This window comes from Gymnoscopelus braueri, assembly GCF_963280865.1.
Source record: "Gymnoscopelus braueri genome assembly, chromosome: 9".
NCBI classification, from domain to species: domain Eukaryota; kingdom Metazoa; phylum Chordata; class Actinopteri; order Myctophiformes; family Myctophidae; genus Gymnoscopelus; species Gymnoscopelus braueri.
In genome coordinates this window covers 35,016,916-35,033,825 of record NC_137610.1, presented here as the reverse complement: position 1 = coordinate 35,033,825, position 16,910 = coordinate 35,016,916, and the positions used below count along the sequence as shown (strand labels likewise).

The 16,910-nt window shown below is 41.2% G+C and overlaps 2 protein-coding genes across 4 annotated transcripts in view; one reads left to right on the top strand and one right to left on the bottom strand.

The window, feature by feature from the left end:
• ckap5 (cytoskeleton associated protein 5) overlaps positions 1-890 on the bottom strand; it is a 37,918-nt gene extending 37,028 nt beyond the window's left edge. For all 3 annotated transcript variants that reach the window (XM_080438482.1, XM_080438483.1, XM_080438484.1), the window contains exon 1: positions 785-890. The gene's annotated coding sequence lies outside the window, so the exon portion shown is untranslated. The remainder of the gene's footprint in view (positions 1-784) is intronic.
• A 1,399-nt stretch (positions 891-2,289) lies between these two features.
• On the top strand, positions 2,290-15,211 carry cstpp1 (centriolar satellite-associated tubulin polyglutamylase complex regulator 1). Its single transcript, XM_080437556.1, has 9 exons — positions 2,290-2,486; positions 3,089-3,191; positions 3,657-3,787; positions 3,951-4,035; positions 4,711-4,796; positions 13,286-13,490; positions 14,021-14,130; positions 14,268-14,331; positions 14,448-15,211. The coding sequence occupies exons 1-9, from the start codon at positions 2,432-2,434 to the stop codon at positions 14,614-14,616; spliced, it is 1,008 nt and encodes a 335-aa protein (XP_080293682.1). The 5' UTR covers positions 2,290-2,431; the 3' UTR covers positions 14,617-15,211.
• The last annotated feature ends 1,699 nt before the right edge of the window (positions 15,212-16,910 follow it).

Genomic DNA, 16,910 nt, shown 5'->3' with positions numbered 1-16,910 from the left:
TAAGAAATGTAACCAATTGTCTAAGTTGATGTGCCACAATCTGTACATCACACAGAGGGCGTTACAAATCGCCTTGCACCTGCTGTATTAGACACACAAGATGAACCCCACAATGCAAGATGGCAAATGTGCAATATTCAAAATGCACTACTTTGCCAGTAGTGTCAAATGCATGCACAACACTATGCAGTGCACATCCAAACAGGGCTGCACTCCATCGGCCATTACAGTTACACTTGACTACAGTAATCTAGGTTAACGTTAGCTAGCCTCATATTTACCATAACGTATCAACCTCTATGTAGGCCAAGCATCACAGTATAGTGGAGATTTGCACACTGACTGGTTTGACTACGTCAACTTCATGCTAGTTAACAGAACAGCTAGTTAACAGCTAAACCCACACTGAGTTAGTTGACCTAGCGTTAGCCGCAGCTAGCAACACAGTCAGGCCACACTGTGTGCAGGTTCAATCCGCCCGAGAACGCCTCAATAATAATAATAAAATGCAATTATTTTCCAGCTCATGTTGGGGACAGAAAGGGGGACAATGCGACGCCAAGTGCAAGTGCACGCAAACCAGACGGTGTGTGGCGACGGTTTGCATCATTCAAAAGGCAGCTATAACGTTAGCTAGATGGTTTTTAGCGTTAGCTTCTAACAACACAAACACACCCAGCAGGGCCTGACAACGCAGCACTTACAACCAGCCCGCTGATCATAGAGCCGAGAGGAAACCTTCATAAAAAAGCATTATATTCCAGATTGTTTTTGTTTTGTTTACCTGCGTGCGTATCTGTGAGAGAAACGATGCAGACAGGGTGTTTAGATGGCGCTGATGTTGGGTCATCTCAACCGTCTGAAGAGAGTCTGAAACGCCTCCAAGGGCGGAGAGGCGGAGGAAAGCTGCGCCTGCCAAAAATAGCCGATTTACAAGCTGACAACGCACAGCGGCGCCACGCGTTTATAGCTTGTAGATCTGTTCTTTTTTTTGTGCGCAAGCAACACACTGCCGTGCTACTGAAGGGGCGGCGTGTGCGTGTGCGTGTGTGTGTGCGCGTGTGTGTGTGTGTGTGTTAGATAGATCTACACTATTCTAGATCTAGATCTATCTTTATCACAGACAATTCAATATTGTATTAATCCAATCATATTTTCGTTTTTATTGTATTTTATTTATTTGTATTGATTGATTGATTGAATACTTTATTAACAGTTTGCAAATGGTACAGTGATATGATTATTACAATGATGTTAAAAGGATAACACAAAAAGCCCTGAGGTCTTGTTTCCATTGTGGTCCTGTGTATAAAATTCATCGAGACATTTAAAGACATACATACAATAATATACAATAACATGATCAACATCATCATCAACACTATAGTAGCAATAAAAACGTATATGTAGCCTACACAGTACACAGTTGGGGGGTGGACTGGGGGGTCATTTCAGGTGTTAAGCTTAGACTTTATACAGGGACCATACAAATTGCGGAAAGGTGTTCTTTTATGGCTATTTTGAAGGAAGGAGTCACTTTTTTGAGAAAACACATTTTTTAAAACGTTATATTTATTAAGCTTTTTTTCAGCAGAGTAGACAGAAGAAAATATCATTTCAACACATCATTTTCTTTTTCTTTTTTCCCCACACCCCCCCAGCCAGTAATGGGGGGCATTACTGGTTAATGTCCAAGCAGACAAAGCAAAATAAATATATAAGTAAATATACAAATACAAAGTAAAATCTAAAGATAAATAAATACAGTAACAAATTGATAGTGACAACAGATACCCATACACATGTACCTGCAAGCCCACATCAAGACATACTTAAATGTTGAAAAAATAAATAAATACTTGTAATAATAGATAATAATAATAATATTAATAAACACTTTGATGTCTGTAGGGCATACAGTGTAGGGCATTCCACATTTTGGTGTCATAGCACTAGCAGTAGAACGAATTTAACCCCATGTTTGTGCTGAATCTGGGTTGAACGAGATCAATGGAGCCCATTGCAAGTTGCTGTACTCTGTTTTGATGGCTTATATAAGGATTTATAAATGCTCTCCAAATATAACAAAAAAGGACGGCCTTAAATACTACAACATTTGGTTTCTGATTAGCTAAATTGCTGGAATGGATAATATGATATGTTATGTAGCTAAAATTAAGAGAAAGTTCAAGGATGACATAAAATATGAGGCAGGAAAAAGAGGAACCTTTCAGCTGAATCTGCGTTTCCATGGGGATCTTTCTTGAAACACACACTGTTTCCATGGAGCCCACCATCTCAAGACAGACATGATGACAGCAGGACGATCCATGCATTGATGTAGATGTTAGAACATAACATAACATAACTGGCCATTTATATCAGCGGTACAATTAGGCGAAGCTAATTATCTGCAGTTTTACCTCCTGTAATGACCGCCAAAATGAATCGTTTTAATCCGACCTTTTCTGTTGACGAATACCTTGGTACGTATAAAGTTAGCTTGCCTTTCATTAAAAACGAAAAAAAGAAAACATTTGGATGCTGCAATATGTCATGTGTTGCAGTGCAATAATTGCACTTAATGTTAAGCGTTCTTGTTCATCCCATCCATCCATCCCTCCATCCATCCATCCCATCCACCCACCCATCCATCCACCTAAAGCACTTCTCAGTGTGCTATTGTTATTGTATTGTAAAAAAACCAAAACACATATATATATATATATATATATATATATATATATATATATATATATATATATATATATATATATATATATACACATATATATACACATATATATATACACTTGGGTTTTGTCTCCTCGATATTGCAGCAATGATATATCATTGCTGCTGCGATATCCTGTTGGGATAATACATTACATTTTGAAGGTCTTTTGACCTATTAGCTATAACAGTGTAATTAACCATCTAACACTCCTTCCATAGTCTTTGCCCTATATATTTAGAATCAAACTGTTCCTGAGATATAACAATTAACGTAATTGTTGTTGTCTGTCACTGTCCCAATTCTCTTCCCTTTCATATATCTCCCTTTCTACTTCTCTGCCTCTGTGAGTAGCGGAGACCAATGTGATGTTCTACCTGAACGATGCACTAACTCAGCTGCTGGAACACAAAGAGGAGTACACACAGTTCGGTGTGGTCCGGTACTTCGCCGAGTAGTATGTGACACTTATAACTGCATCTCTTAACCTGCACTTAAATACTGTATGGTTGAGCGTAGTCCCTCAGGACTCTATGATAGTGTATTTTTCGTTTTCTGTTATTGTGGGGAAAGCTTTCACTGAAAATAGCCGATCGACTGCAACGCGTTGTGAGCTTTTCGATCTGCTATTTTCTGCGAAAGCTTTCCCCACAGTACGGATGCTGGGGTTTAAGTGGTTAATAAGCAATATTCTCTATTTCTCTATTCTCCAATATTCTTGATATTGGTGCAGTTCCAACACAGGTCGAGTAAAAAATGGAAAAGTAGTGGAAATTATTTTGGCAATGGGGAAAAGAATGGGGAAATTACAAGGTTTTTATGACTAGTTCTTAGAAAGTAAGGAAAAATCAGGCCAACAAATAAATGTCACAGCTAGCCAGCTTTGCTAGCCATGTGTGTGTGTGTATGTTTCTGTTCACAGTTTCAGCAGTGTGAAGAACAGCAACCATGTCCTCTTCAGAGAGTATAGCTATATCAAAGCCACTCCTCATAACAGAGCCTCCTTCATCAGAGTCTTCTGGAGGTGTTACAGACAGATCGGCAAGAGTGGAGGTAAGCAAGAGAGTGTAATGTGTAATGTGTAAATCAGGATGGAGTAATTCCTCCGTCCTGTTATGTTTGAGGTTAGACAGTTGATGCAGCCAGCCCTGACACTATGGTTCAGCCGTTTGTGTACAATATTATTCTGTGTTGTGTGTTTCATGTTGCCTTTCAGACTTACTATCCTTGCTCGAGTACAGCTCTCTGCTCCAGTTGTTATGTCCAGACTTCCCTGTGGAGGTGGTGCAGAGTACAGCCAGGTCAGTAACTACATTGTAATAGATGTGCAGACTGTCAGACGATTGATTTGAGAGACTTGTATAGGCAGGGTTTCTTATATTCTATGGATCGTAGTTCCAAATGGATCAAAGGATTTTCATTTAGCATTTCACCATACCAGTGGTTTTCGTAGTGGGGTTCAGGGACCCTCAGGGTTTCTTGAAGGGGTTCTAAATAGGCCTTTACAGGTCTGTAACTCTGAGCGTATACAAATGGAACCAAATGGACCCTTGTCCCTTACAGGTCCATTTCTTTCCATTTGTCTACTAGTTATGGGGATACTTGAAATTAAAAGATTTGAGAACCACTGCACCGTACCATTCTACCGTGCTACCACCACACCACAACTTTACCGTAGCACACTGTACCATTCCAGAAAAACACGTACATTTCTATAAGGATGTGGCCATATTGTAAAACCAGCATCTACCTGGTCTTAAGCCTGATTATACTTCATCATAATGGTGTCACTCACCAAAAATAACCGATCCACAAGCTCCCAACGCGTTGTGATGCGAACTTGTTGCCACTACTGATGTACAGTACAGAGAGAATGGGGAAATCAACCAGATTGCATTTGACTAGTTCTCCTTGGTACACCACCTGAACTGGCACTGTAGTGTAACATAGCCGTTCATTGTTTTGTTCCTCTGTAGAATTGTTCTGATGGATGACGCCATTGACGGTCTGATGTCTTTCTCCGACTTCCTCTTTGCCTTCCAACTGCAAGTCTACTACCAAGGTCAGTCTTCTATATCCACATTTCTTACAGTATTCAGCTGGAGGGCAGAGAGGCAAGCAGAAAGGCTATAACCACAACACTCTAGAATATAACTCCATAGTGACAAGTCTAGTACCCATGAAGTAATCAACTGAAAATAATAATAAACTGTATTTATGAAGAAGTTATCAAAACAAAGAGCTTTACATAAAACTGAAGAAAGACTTAATTCAGCAACAGAATTAAAAACCCAAAGAACAATAGTATTTATAAAGTATGCAGTGAGAAATACAAACAAATACAAACACTTCAACCTTAATGTCCCGATTCTGGGCCAAACATTCAGCGAAGATAACAGATCAACGAACTTACACACATCATGTAGAGAGCTTGTAGATCGGCTATTTTCGGCAAAAAGATTTGGTGTAGAGGGACATACTAGCTAAAAGAAGACACTGATTTATCAAGCCTGAACTCCTCATGGAGGTCGTTCCAGAGCCGAGCTTGACAGCAAAGGCACGGACACCCTTTGTCTTGAGCCTCGACTCAGCAGGTTCCTGCCTGAGGACATAAGTTAATTTTAGAATCGATTTTAAGGTGATTTTATTTACTGCCACTGGTCTGCTGACAAGCTGTTGCTGGTCGTGCCTAAGACTAATAAAAAGAGCAGGGGTGACCGTGCTTTTGCGGCTGCGGCCCCCAGACTCTGGAATAGTCTGCCCCCTCCCCATCAGATCTGCATCAGTTGATTGGGGCTTTCAAAGCCCTACTTACATTTTTCCCTGGCTTGTAATTGCATTTACCTAATTTTTAAAACGTTTTTGACTTGAACATTTGCTATTTGCTAATACATGTTGATGTTTTGCTTTTCTTTTGATGCTTTGAATTGTTTTTGTTTTAACCATGTAGCACTTCGGTCATCTTGGCTGTTGTAAACATGCTATAAATAAAGTTTGATTTGATTTGATTAGATAAGGCTGCACACTCATAAGGGCTTAATAACTCAAAAATGTAACGTTATGTAAAAAAATGTAAGTGTGTTAAAGTAATAAGTGAAATGTTCAACTCTATACTAAAACAGACAGGCAACCAGTGTAGGGAAGTTCAAATAGGAGTAGGCTAATGTGTTCTCTCTTCTCTTCTCCTGGGTTTTAGTTAAAAGTCTAACAGCAGTTCTGTACAATTAGCCTATTGAGTGTTTTTTGCTTATGTTAAAACCCCTTTGCAATAGTCAAGGCGTGGAGATATAAAAACAAGTGATGAAAGAAAAGAAATGAGCAGACAAAATTGGAACTGGAACACTTGAGTGTCATTGTCAAGTCCCTTTCTAGTTATGCTCCAAAGGACACAAGGACGCAACTCAGATTTCCAAACTCAATCAACTTTTTATTTTCCAACTCGTTTCTTTTTCATTTGTTTCATTTGTTGGCTTCTTTAGTTGATTGGTCTGGTAGTAGGTTAGTTTAGGTTGTAAACCTTTAACACAGAGAAACATAAAGATTAGCAACATTGCCATTTTACAACAAATCATACTCATTTTTTAACACCTTGTGTTTTCAAACAATAAAGTTTTAAACCAATAAAGTTTTAAAACAAAAAGTTTTAAACAATAAATGTCCAAAACAATAAATGTTTAAAACAATAAATGTCTAAAAACAATAAATGTTCCAAACCAATAAATGTTTTAACAATAAATGCTTTAAACAATAAATGTTCCAAACAATTAAAGCCCTTAGACCAAACAATAAGTGACTTTAAACAATTATATAAATAACAATAAAGACACATCTTCAGAAAAATAGCTGATCCACAAGCTTGTAGATCGGCTCTTTTTCACTTGGCATTTTAAACCTTTTTTAACATGGCAAATTCATGAGTTCTACATTTTAGTAGTTTTAAATCAAATAAACCACAACATGGTAATTGCATGAATTGTCTACATTTTAAATCATAAACAGGATTTTAGCCTTTTTAACTTTGTATTATTCTTTTGTATTCCACACTTTTAACTTTTCAAACACAATAAATCAATGTTGCAATGTAATGAGTTATTTGACCATGCTGCAATGTGTTCCTTAACTTCAACTTTAGCAGTAGCCTACACATGAACACATTTAAGCAGCATTGCAAACATTAAACAGCATTTCAAAGCAACATTAAATAAAACCATTTCACCGACCATTGGCGTCTTTGGGCTTAACTCTTGGTTGGAAAATTGAAGTTTCTTCTCTCCTCTCTGGAGTCTCCTTCACCCTGGAGTTGTTTGTTTGAGTGAGCACCTCTGTTCCTTTTCAGGTGCTCCTAATCTGTTAACGAGCAGCCATTTTGCTACTGCACTCTGGGAAGTGTAGTGTTGTTTGAGTAGTTGTAGTCTTTTGACCATATAAAAGGGAGAGGATCTGGCAATGAAGCTCCACTCCTGAGTGAAAGCTCCAGTTTTGACTTAAAGGTATCATGACATTCATTTTCACTTTTTTTATTTTCAATGTTTTATTTGGGGTTTTATGACCTCAATTACACCCAAAAAAACTGAACTTATAACATTCAGTGGTTTTTCTGTGGTCTGGGATTTTCTGAATAATTAGGCTGAAAAGTAATCTGAGCTTGGCCCTTCGACAGTGAGGTCACAGTCGATTAATCCCGCCCACTCTACTCCTCGCCCCTCCCCTCCCCTATCCTTTCCTTTCCTTTGGGGGGGGCGGAGCAGAGGCGATGATTGACAGGCAAAATCCCTCACCAGCGACACCCGCAGGCAAAGATTTCTTTTTTCATTGCAGTTGAAAAGGCTTTAGAAATGTGAGAGAAAAACACCTGCCATGGATCACTGGAATGGAATTTTCACTTAAAACTTTTTGTACACTTTTGAAGGACCAGGACAAAGACTTTGAATGTGGTGTAAAAGTGAATGTCATTAAACCTTTAACACCACTTGAGCTCCTGGTTTTCCAAACCCAGAGAGGTCACACAAGTCCTTCTCGCCTCTGGTTGTTCTTCAGTGGGATGTAGAATGATATTCGTCTGACATCTCTGAAGAGTTATGGGCAGGATTTTGGTTTGGAGCCTCTTGGTTCTTTTACCGTTTGCTCTTTTGGGCTCTTTGAGGTTTATCTTCGTAATGGGAACAGGATAGCTGGGAAAAGGTCCTCACAAGCACATCTCTTACGATGCCTTTGCTGTCAGTGCTGATACTGACCACTCTAGCCAGCTTGTACTGTCCTCTCAGGTCATTCTGGTCAGCCAACCAGACCACACCATCTCCAACAGCAACATTTTGCTCTTTGGTGTGCCATTTGTTCCTTATGAACAGATTAAATCCAGCAAATTGGCTCCACTTCTTCCAGAATTTGCTGACCTCTGCCTTCACACCTCGGGTAACTACTTTGAGTCTGGTTCTTTTCTTGAGTCTGAGCCTGGTTCTTTTCTTGACCTCATCGTTCCCTTCATAAGGGCCACGCAGGTCCATGGTGATGAAGTCAACCAGTTCTTTGCCAGTCAGCACAGCTCGCTTGAACGATGTAGCCTCCCACTTTGATCGTTTTGGGATCTGGCACTTAATCTTCAGCCACTGCTTGGCAGCAGCTCTTGGTAATGCAGCTGAGAATGCCTTCCTTCCGAGTTTGTTTATACTCTCCCTGGCATGGGATGCAACTTCTTCAGCTGATTTTATAGGCCACTCCTCCACTGGCATCTTCAGGAACTTTAGTCCATTTTGCCATGTGGAATTCTCCTTCAAATCTTCAGGAGTGCCCCCTCTTGTTATGTTGTTGGTCTGAGCCACATCCTCCTTCTGAAGCCAGGCTGCCTCAGTTGTACTTGTGATTTCTTCATATCTAACAGATGCTGTCCTCATGGAGCGAGCAAAGTGAGTTCTGGACTTATATGCTGCCACCTCCACTTCTTCAAGCAAGTCGGGATGTGCTCCGCCTACCGTCTTCCCCAATGGACTTTCCCACAAGACGAGGTCTCCAATGATTTTCACCCTCTGAGGAGCGAGCCTTCCCTCTCGGTGGCTAATGAGGAGCTCAACCTCTTTTGGCCTTTCCAATTCCTCAAGCTTGACATCTGGGAAGAAGTTTTGCAACCGCTCGGGTTCAATCACTTGATGTACTTTTGCTATTTCATCCAAGCCGTAGCAGACCAGTTCATGGGCTCTCTCCGTTCCTTTTGGAGTCTTCACTCTGACTTTGAGGAGATATCTTCGTGTTTTCACCTTCATGGTCATTCCTCCAACCCCATGCACAACTAAGGTTACCTTCTCATTTCTTAACCTCAGTCTTTCAGCAGCCTTATGGGTAATGTAGTTTGTGTCTGATGCTAGGTCAATTAAAGTCCCAATCTTCTGCCCTGCATTTGCAGTGACTTGCATCAACATCATGATGACCGGAAGTTCAGAGAGCCCATTCTCCCGCAGTAGCTCAGACTGGCACTGTGGTTTTGTGGGTGAAAACCCTTTTGCATCGAACTGCCATTTCTGGGGAAAGTTTAGTTAAGAACTCGTCTTGCCTCCACTTCTCTCTGGAGTTAGTTTGTTTGATGAAGTCTCTGCAGCAATGTGGATTCACGGTCGTCTGGGTGAAAACTCTGCCTTCAATACTGTTAAACAACAGTCTGAGAGACCGAGGTAGGACCCCTGCATCACACTCTGACCCTAGGAAGGTGAAGGTCTTCCCAGCGTTGGAGACTCCGTACGTGAAGACCAGAGAATCCTATCCTTGGAGAACCTCTTTCACCGAGTTCCTCACAGTGCCTTCAAACAGCTCCTTCTGACTGCACTCTGGACCGTGTACCTTTGTGTCCAGTTTGATTCAGTGATTTATCACCGAGTCTGGACGGAGGGGGCTTCAACAGCACAGTGTCTGAACTCTCAATTGTGACAGTCCTGGGCCTCACCTTGTTCAGCCTCGCTAGAGGTCAGACTCGTAGGTAGACCTTCAGGTAGCCCTCCTTTGACTTGTGCTGCAGAGCGCCGAACTCTGAGCGCAGGTCTACCCTCAGGTTGTCCATGTATACAGCTTCACTTCTGTCCACTTCCTGTTCCACAGACTCCATCTTGTAGTGGTCAAGGACACTATACTGGTACCAGCACCAGGAGACCATCTACAAGAGGAACCTGTTCAAACACCTCAAAGAGAATGACAGCCAGAAGTGCCAGAGCTCAACTAGCAGGACCAACCTGGAAGGTTCCTCAGAGTCCCTGCAGGGTAGCAGCAGCAGTGTGTCGGTCCCAGAGGACCGTGTGAGCGTGGACGGCCAGGCCACGTTCTTCTCTGTGTGGGTCTCCTTCTGCGAGATCTACAAACAGAGCATCCACGACCTGCTGGAGGCTCCGGCTGCGGGGATGAGGAGACAGGCCCTGAGGCTGTCACAGGACGTCAAAGGAAACCCCTTCGTCAGAGACCTGCATTGGGTCCAGGTCAATGGAAACCTATTTCTTTCTGACTGTTCCTGTCTGTACAGAACTTTAAATTTTTTCCACAGGCTGACTGTTCACATCTTGCTGTCTTTGTTGTCTTTACTGTCTGTCTGAGAAAATAAAACCATTTTCTCACCCTGAAAGTGGTGAAGTTGGGGAAGAGGAACCACAGCTTTTCCGCCACTAAACTGAACCAGATGTCCAGCAGGAGCCACAGTATCTTCTCCGTTCACCTCCTGAGGGTTGAAGATGGCTCAGTTCCTCATGTGCACAGCATCAGCGAGTTGTCATTGTGTGACCTGGCTGGCTCAGAGCGCTGTGCTAAAACAGAGAACAGAGGAGAGCGTCTGAAGGAGGCGGGGAACATCAACACCTCTCTGCTGACCCTGGGGAAGTGCATCAGTGCACTGAGACACAACCAACAGTCCAAGGTGTTGAAACACGTGCCGTTTAGGGAGTCTAAACTCACTACCTGCAGAGTTACCTGCAGGCAACGCCTGCATGATTGTCAACATCAATCAGTGTGCCTCTGTGTACGATGAGACGCTCAACGTGCTCAAGTTCTCTGCTCTGGCTCAGAAGGTGGTGGTGCTGATGAGCAGACCTCTTCCCGTTGTCGTCCGCTCTGCCAGTGAGCTGTCCTTCCTGATCGACAACGCAGACAGGAAGACCCTGCTGGGACGCAGGAGGAGCTCTATGATTGGCTGGGAGAGCAGCCTGGAGGACATACAGGAGGATGACGATGGGGAGAGTGAAGAAGAGCAGAGCCTGATGGAGCGGACGCTGGGAAACACTGTTGATGTCGTCACTTTTGATGTTGATGAGGAAGAGATCATCATCGTGAACAGAGCTCAATATCGGAGGCAGGTGGCGCTGTTGGCTCGTCTTCAGGAGGAACTGTCAAAGAAACATTCTCCAGAGAAACTCCAAGTTCTAGTAAAAGAGTTCAGCCCAAAGACGCCAATGGTTTACAACTGTCAAGTCCCTTTCTAGTTTCGCTCCAAAAGGACATACAAGGAGGCAACTCATATGATTTTCAGACTCAATCAACCCTTTTATTTTCCAACTTGTTTCTCTGTTAGTTTGCTTTTACCTTTGCCGTCTTTTCCACCCTTTCCCTCTTCACGTCTTTTGACTTCTCCCTTTGGGCAGAGGAAATAGTGGTGGTCTGGGGCAGCGCCTCCCCTTTTACAGCCTGCATTTCTGCACGAAGTCCGGCCATTCAGATTTCAACCACTAGGGGTCTGGCAGTACCAGGTCTCCTGGTTCAACACAGCTTTCTTCTCAGGTAGCTTCAGTCCTTTGAACTTTCTACAGAAGAAGATTTTGTTGTTGTGCCCACTCTCTCCGCAGACACCACATACTGTACCTCATCAAGCTCTCCTTTCTTTGTGGTTCTTGTTGAGGCAATCTTTGTCGCATACTTGTCTGAACGGTCCAGCTTCTCCAGCTGTTCAAGTCTCTCTAGTATGTCTTCTTGATTTGTCAGGAATTTCAAGAGCATGTCAAAGTTGGTTTGTCTGTTGAAGCTGCTTTTTGCAGTGGTCCTCTCCTTTTTGAGTTGCTTGACCGACTTCCCCAGGACATCTTTTGCCATCTTGATTCCTTCCACGTCAACAGCTTATTTCTGGATCTGAAGCCGTTTATCCTCAGGTCCAGGCTGCTCGCAGTGGTTTACAACTGTCAAGTCCCTTTCTAGTTATGCTCCAAAGGACACAAGGACGCAACTCAGATTTCCAAACTCAATCAACTTTTTATTTTCCAACTTGTTTCTTTTTCATTCGTTGGCTTCTTTAGTTGATTGGTCTGGTAGTAGGTTAGTAGTTTAGTTAGTTTAGGTTGTAAACCTTTAACACAGAGAAACATAAAGATTAGCAACATTGCCATTTTACAACAAATCATAGCATTTTTTAAACAACTCATTTTTAAACAACTTTGTGTTTTAAACCAATAGTTTTAAACCAATAAAGTTTTAAACCAATTAAGTTTTAAACAATAAATGTTTTAAAACAATATCCTAAAACAATAAATGTCCAAAACAATAAATGTCCAAAACCAAAAAATGTTTTAAAACAATAAATGTCCCAAACCAATAAATGTTTTAAAACAATACAACAATAAATAAACAATTATATAAATAACAATAAAGACACATCTTCAGAAAAATAGCTGATCCACAAGCTTGTAGATCGGCTCTTTTTCACTTTTATACCTTTAACATGGCAAATTCATGAGTTCTACATTTTAGTAGTTTTAAATCAAATAAATCACAACATGGTAATTGCATGAATTGTCTAAATTTTAAACATAAACAGGATTTTAGCCTTTTTAACTTTGTATTATTCTTTTGTATTCCACACTTTTAACTTTTCAGACACAAGAAATCAATGTTGCAATGTAATGAGTTATTTGACCGATGCTGCAATGTGTTCCTTAACTTCAACTTTAGCAGTAGCCTACACTGAACACATTTAAGCAGCATTGCAAACATTAAACAGCATTTCAAAGCAACATTAAATAAAACCATTTCACCGACCATTGGCGTCTTTGGGCTTAACTCTTGGTTGGAAAATTGAAGTTTCTTCTCTCCTCTCTGGAGTCTCCTTCTCCCTGGAGTTGTTTGTTTGAGTGAGCGCCTCTGTTCCTTTTCAGGTGCTCCTAATCTGTTAACGAGCAGCCATTTTGCTACTGCACTCTGGGAAGTGTAGTGTTGTTTGAGTAGTTGTAGTCTTTTGACCATATAAAAGGGAGAGGATCTGGCAATGAAGCTCCACTCCTGAGTCAAAGCTCCAGTTTTGACTTAACATTCATAATAGTTCAGATTAGTTCCCGCCTGAAAATGTGTTATCTGTTGTTTACTAAAGAACTGGAGAGACAAGGAGACATAGCAATGATCTATCGGAATATAGCTTTACATTTTTAACTAAAAACAAAACAAAATGTCATTTCAAGCACCTTTAACACTAACTCAGTTAAAAATAACTTAAATCAAGTCTAATGATCACAGTGCTCCTTCATAACGTGCCTTTTTCTCTCTCTCTCTCTCTTTCTTTCTGTCTGTCTGATGGTGTGTCTGTGCATCCCCTCGTCTCTGTAGAGTTTGTAGATGGTGTCCTGGACATCTACCAGGATCTGCTATCAGGGAAGAGTCCTAACATAGTGATCGTCCCTACATCCACCTCCGTAGAACAGCTCCCCTCTGTGGTCGGCGAGGAGAATCACACGCAGGAGCAGCAGGAGGGTGTTGACTCCTGTACTTTGGTAGAGTGTATAGAGGGACTCTGTGACAGGTTCAAACACAGGTAAAACATATACGCCACACTTTCTTACATTTTCAAACACACCTGGGGCTCTCTGAACCAGAACTTGTTCCAACATGTTTGCATTAATGGTTCCTACATATGATTCCCAGATCTGCATTCTTCCTTCATTTGAGATTTTAGACTGTGTCAAGTGCATGAAATGCAACACTATGATAACGAGCATGTGACTGATGCGTCGTGAGCTTGTAGATACGCTAATTTCAGTATAAATCAGGCATCAGGCAGTGGTGCTCACTGCCTTCAAGTTAGTTTTTTTAGATCCCAACTTTTGCGTTGGAAGTGGCATACGCCTCTTTCAGGCCCCATTTTGTGTGTAGACAACCGGTTATAAATGAGACCCCTGATCCTTTCGTCTCTGTCTGCCACTCTCTCTAGCTTTTGTATGTACTTTCATTGTTTTCTGTAGATGTGAAGAATTTGCTACAGTTACATTAGATACAGAAAGGCAAAAGGCAAAAATCGTATCTGTTTTTTATGTTTGTTTGTTATCTATCTGCTTGTGTGTGCAGTCATCCTTCCAGGTCATGTCTGAAAGAAATACTGGACCAAAGCCAGAAGGTTTCTTACTATAGTTTGTTAACAAGCTTGGCCAAACACGATACCATCAACCATGACATAGGTAGGTTACATAATAACAATGTTACTTACAATTATTTATTTAAATTCTGTAGTCCTTCTCCTCCATTTGTTTCTCTCACTCCTTTCCTCCTTCTGTCAATTCATCTCCCACTCTCCCTCTCCCACATTTCTCTCCAGGAGCGCTACCCAGCAGGTCAGATTTGCTGGTTGATCCAGAGATGGACCAGGAACTAGATAAACTGTGAGTTCTCATGCACGCGAGACTAGTGTGTGCAAATATAGCCTGTATGATCTCAGAGACGTACTAATTTATATTATTGAAGAATACTACTTAATAATGACAGATTGCTCCTCCAGTATCTCACAGATCTCAGTGAGTCCCGGGAGTAACAGCAGCGGCAGCGCTATAGGGGGGCTTAAGGAGGTGCCACGGAAAGCCTCCCCCAGGAGGAACATCCACCACAGGAGGAAGATTGAGGTGGAGAGTGATGGCTCCACGGAGGAGACAGACTCCTCTGAGAACTGATCTCATGAACACCCAACCCCTCACCTTTCACCTGCCAACCTCCTGCAGCCCATTTAGCTGGCTTATAGAGTTATGTCTGATTTACATTTCACGTCACACTATCTTATGGCATACTGTAAAGCAGTGGTTCTCAAATCTTTTCACGTCAAGGATCCTCAAATGATTTTGTATTTGGCTCGGCTCACAAGCTCACAGCGCTGGGGTCCGGGGACCCCCTGGAACCCCCCCAAAGTACCTCTAAGGGTCCCCAAACCCCACTTTGAGAACCACTGCTGTAAAGCATTAAAGAGACCAATTAGGCTGTTTGATTGGTTGATGTATTTGAAGAAAACACTGCTATAAAATGAATCAATTATGAATTTGTTATCCAGAGATGAAATTACTCTCAATGAAGTGTAGTGGCCTATATGAAGCCTTTACAAACTAACCCTAAAATGAGTTGTATGAACAGGGTAATTAATACAGGTAAGCTTAACTTATACACTGTAGTGTGACATGACGCATCGTTAGAAGGCAAGCGACACCACCGTATGACTACACTGTTAACCCCCAGAGCTTACAATTCTGAAGTACAATATATATTTATTGGTGTAAATAACGCTAAATGAAGTCAGTACTGTAGTACTGTTTATTTATGGTGACCATTCCTGACATGACTAATAAAGATGGAATTGGGACATTGAACAAGGCCCATTTCTGTTGGAGGAGAGGAAGGAGAGACATACATTACAGTAGTAGACCAATCAATCCCAGAGAACCACATGTTTTGATTTGTTCATTTTGAGACTGTCCAAGAGCAGATGTAAACATGATTTATTGACATGAAACACCACCACCACCACCATCATCATCATATTCCTGTGTCTCTTTTCTACATTTTTACAACAGTGATATCATGCATTGATACACACAGGGTTCGGTCATACCACTATAGCATACAATAATAACTCCTTTACAAACATCATACATATCTATACAGCATATATCTCTACTGATCAGTTATATACAGACAGTGGATCTGAACAATGGAGGAATCACAGAATTAGAACAGCCATTGAAGATTCTTTTTGGTTAATGGGATAAGAGTATTCTCTTGTGGTACAGTCAAGATGGCTGGAGCTGTGACTGGAATTTTCCAGTTAAATGTGGTCCTGACCATGGACCATAACGGATCTTCAAGGTAATGTGCTGTTAGCTTGAAGATCTGCTCTTTTTGGCAAGTGACACCATCGTGCGGAGAGTGAAGTATAATATATTATTGAGTATAAATTGAAATTTACAGCCATCTTCGAGTATGTGAATCTGCCATATCCTGATGCAAAGAATGTTGATTGGAATAGCAATGTCTCTTCTACATATTGTAATTCTGTGATCGGAGCAATCTGAAATCAACAATGAATACTGACTACAGCCATAATCACACACAAAAAGTAGGCACTGGTATTTAGACTATGGAATTCAGTCCAGGCTTTATTAACACTGACAGTGCCTGCTCACATCTGATGTAATTATGTTATTCTACCAATGTTTTATTGTTTCATTGGCTGGATTTATGAAGGACCAGCATATACAGTATATTTAGCTATTTGAATAACATTTCACAATCACATTCTCCCAGTTTACACAGACCTATTTGTATACAGTATGTAGCCTACTGTAAGGGATTACATCTGGTTCCAAAATATATATCTGGCCAGTACTAGATCATATGTGACTATTGGACTGATCTTTTCATTTCTTTATGCTATGAAGACTGCTGATCTGGCCTTCTTACACGTTAAGAAATGAAAACGATCGAGTGACCTGAGAAGTGATCCCAGATCAGCATTCTTTAGCCGATGGTGCAGGGTTCAATTCACTTTCATTGGAATCAGTCCCGGAAGTAGATCTTCTTCAGAAATATATCTATTTATCTCAACGCTTTTCAACGTTTTTAGCATGAGAATGATTTTGTGTTAAATCACTATTCATTGAAACGCTATTTCAGTAACAAGAAAGTGAATTGATAGCCTTTACGCTGAACTGTTCTGACTGGTCCTCGTTTGAGCAGGTACAGTGTAGTGTGAGAATAAGTCCCAGATGTGTATGACATGTCCCAAAATTCACAACTGGCTCCGTTCTGTTGTACACGTTTTTAAATTGCACTGACATTTTGGCCTTATTGTTTTAAAGATAATTGTGTGCACTTGTACTGTGCCAGATTTAGATTGCATTGACTGACTTGGAAGAAAAGAGACATAAAGCAGAGAAATCAGGCACTCAACCGTACTCTTTATACTTTGTCATACAACCAT

What these genes read in the sequence shown, in the direction of transcription:
- cstpp1 (XM_080437556.1), top strand. Translation starts at nt 2,432, where the DNA reads ATGACCGCCAAAATGAATCGTTTTAATCCGACCTTTTCTGTTGACGAA. An exon ending in ACAGATCGGCAAGAGTGGAG is followed by an intron (nt 3,788 to 3,950) that starts GTAAGCAAGAGA and finishes GTTGCCTTTCAG; the next exon opens with ACTTACTATCCTTGCTCGAG. An exon ending in TACCATCAACCATGACATAG is followed by an intron (nt 14,131 to 14,267) that starts GTAGGTTACATA and finishes ATTTCTCTCCAG; the next exon opens with GAGCGCTACCCAGCAGGTCA.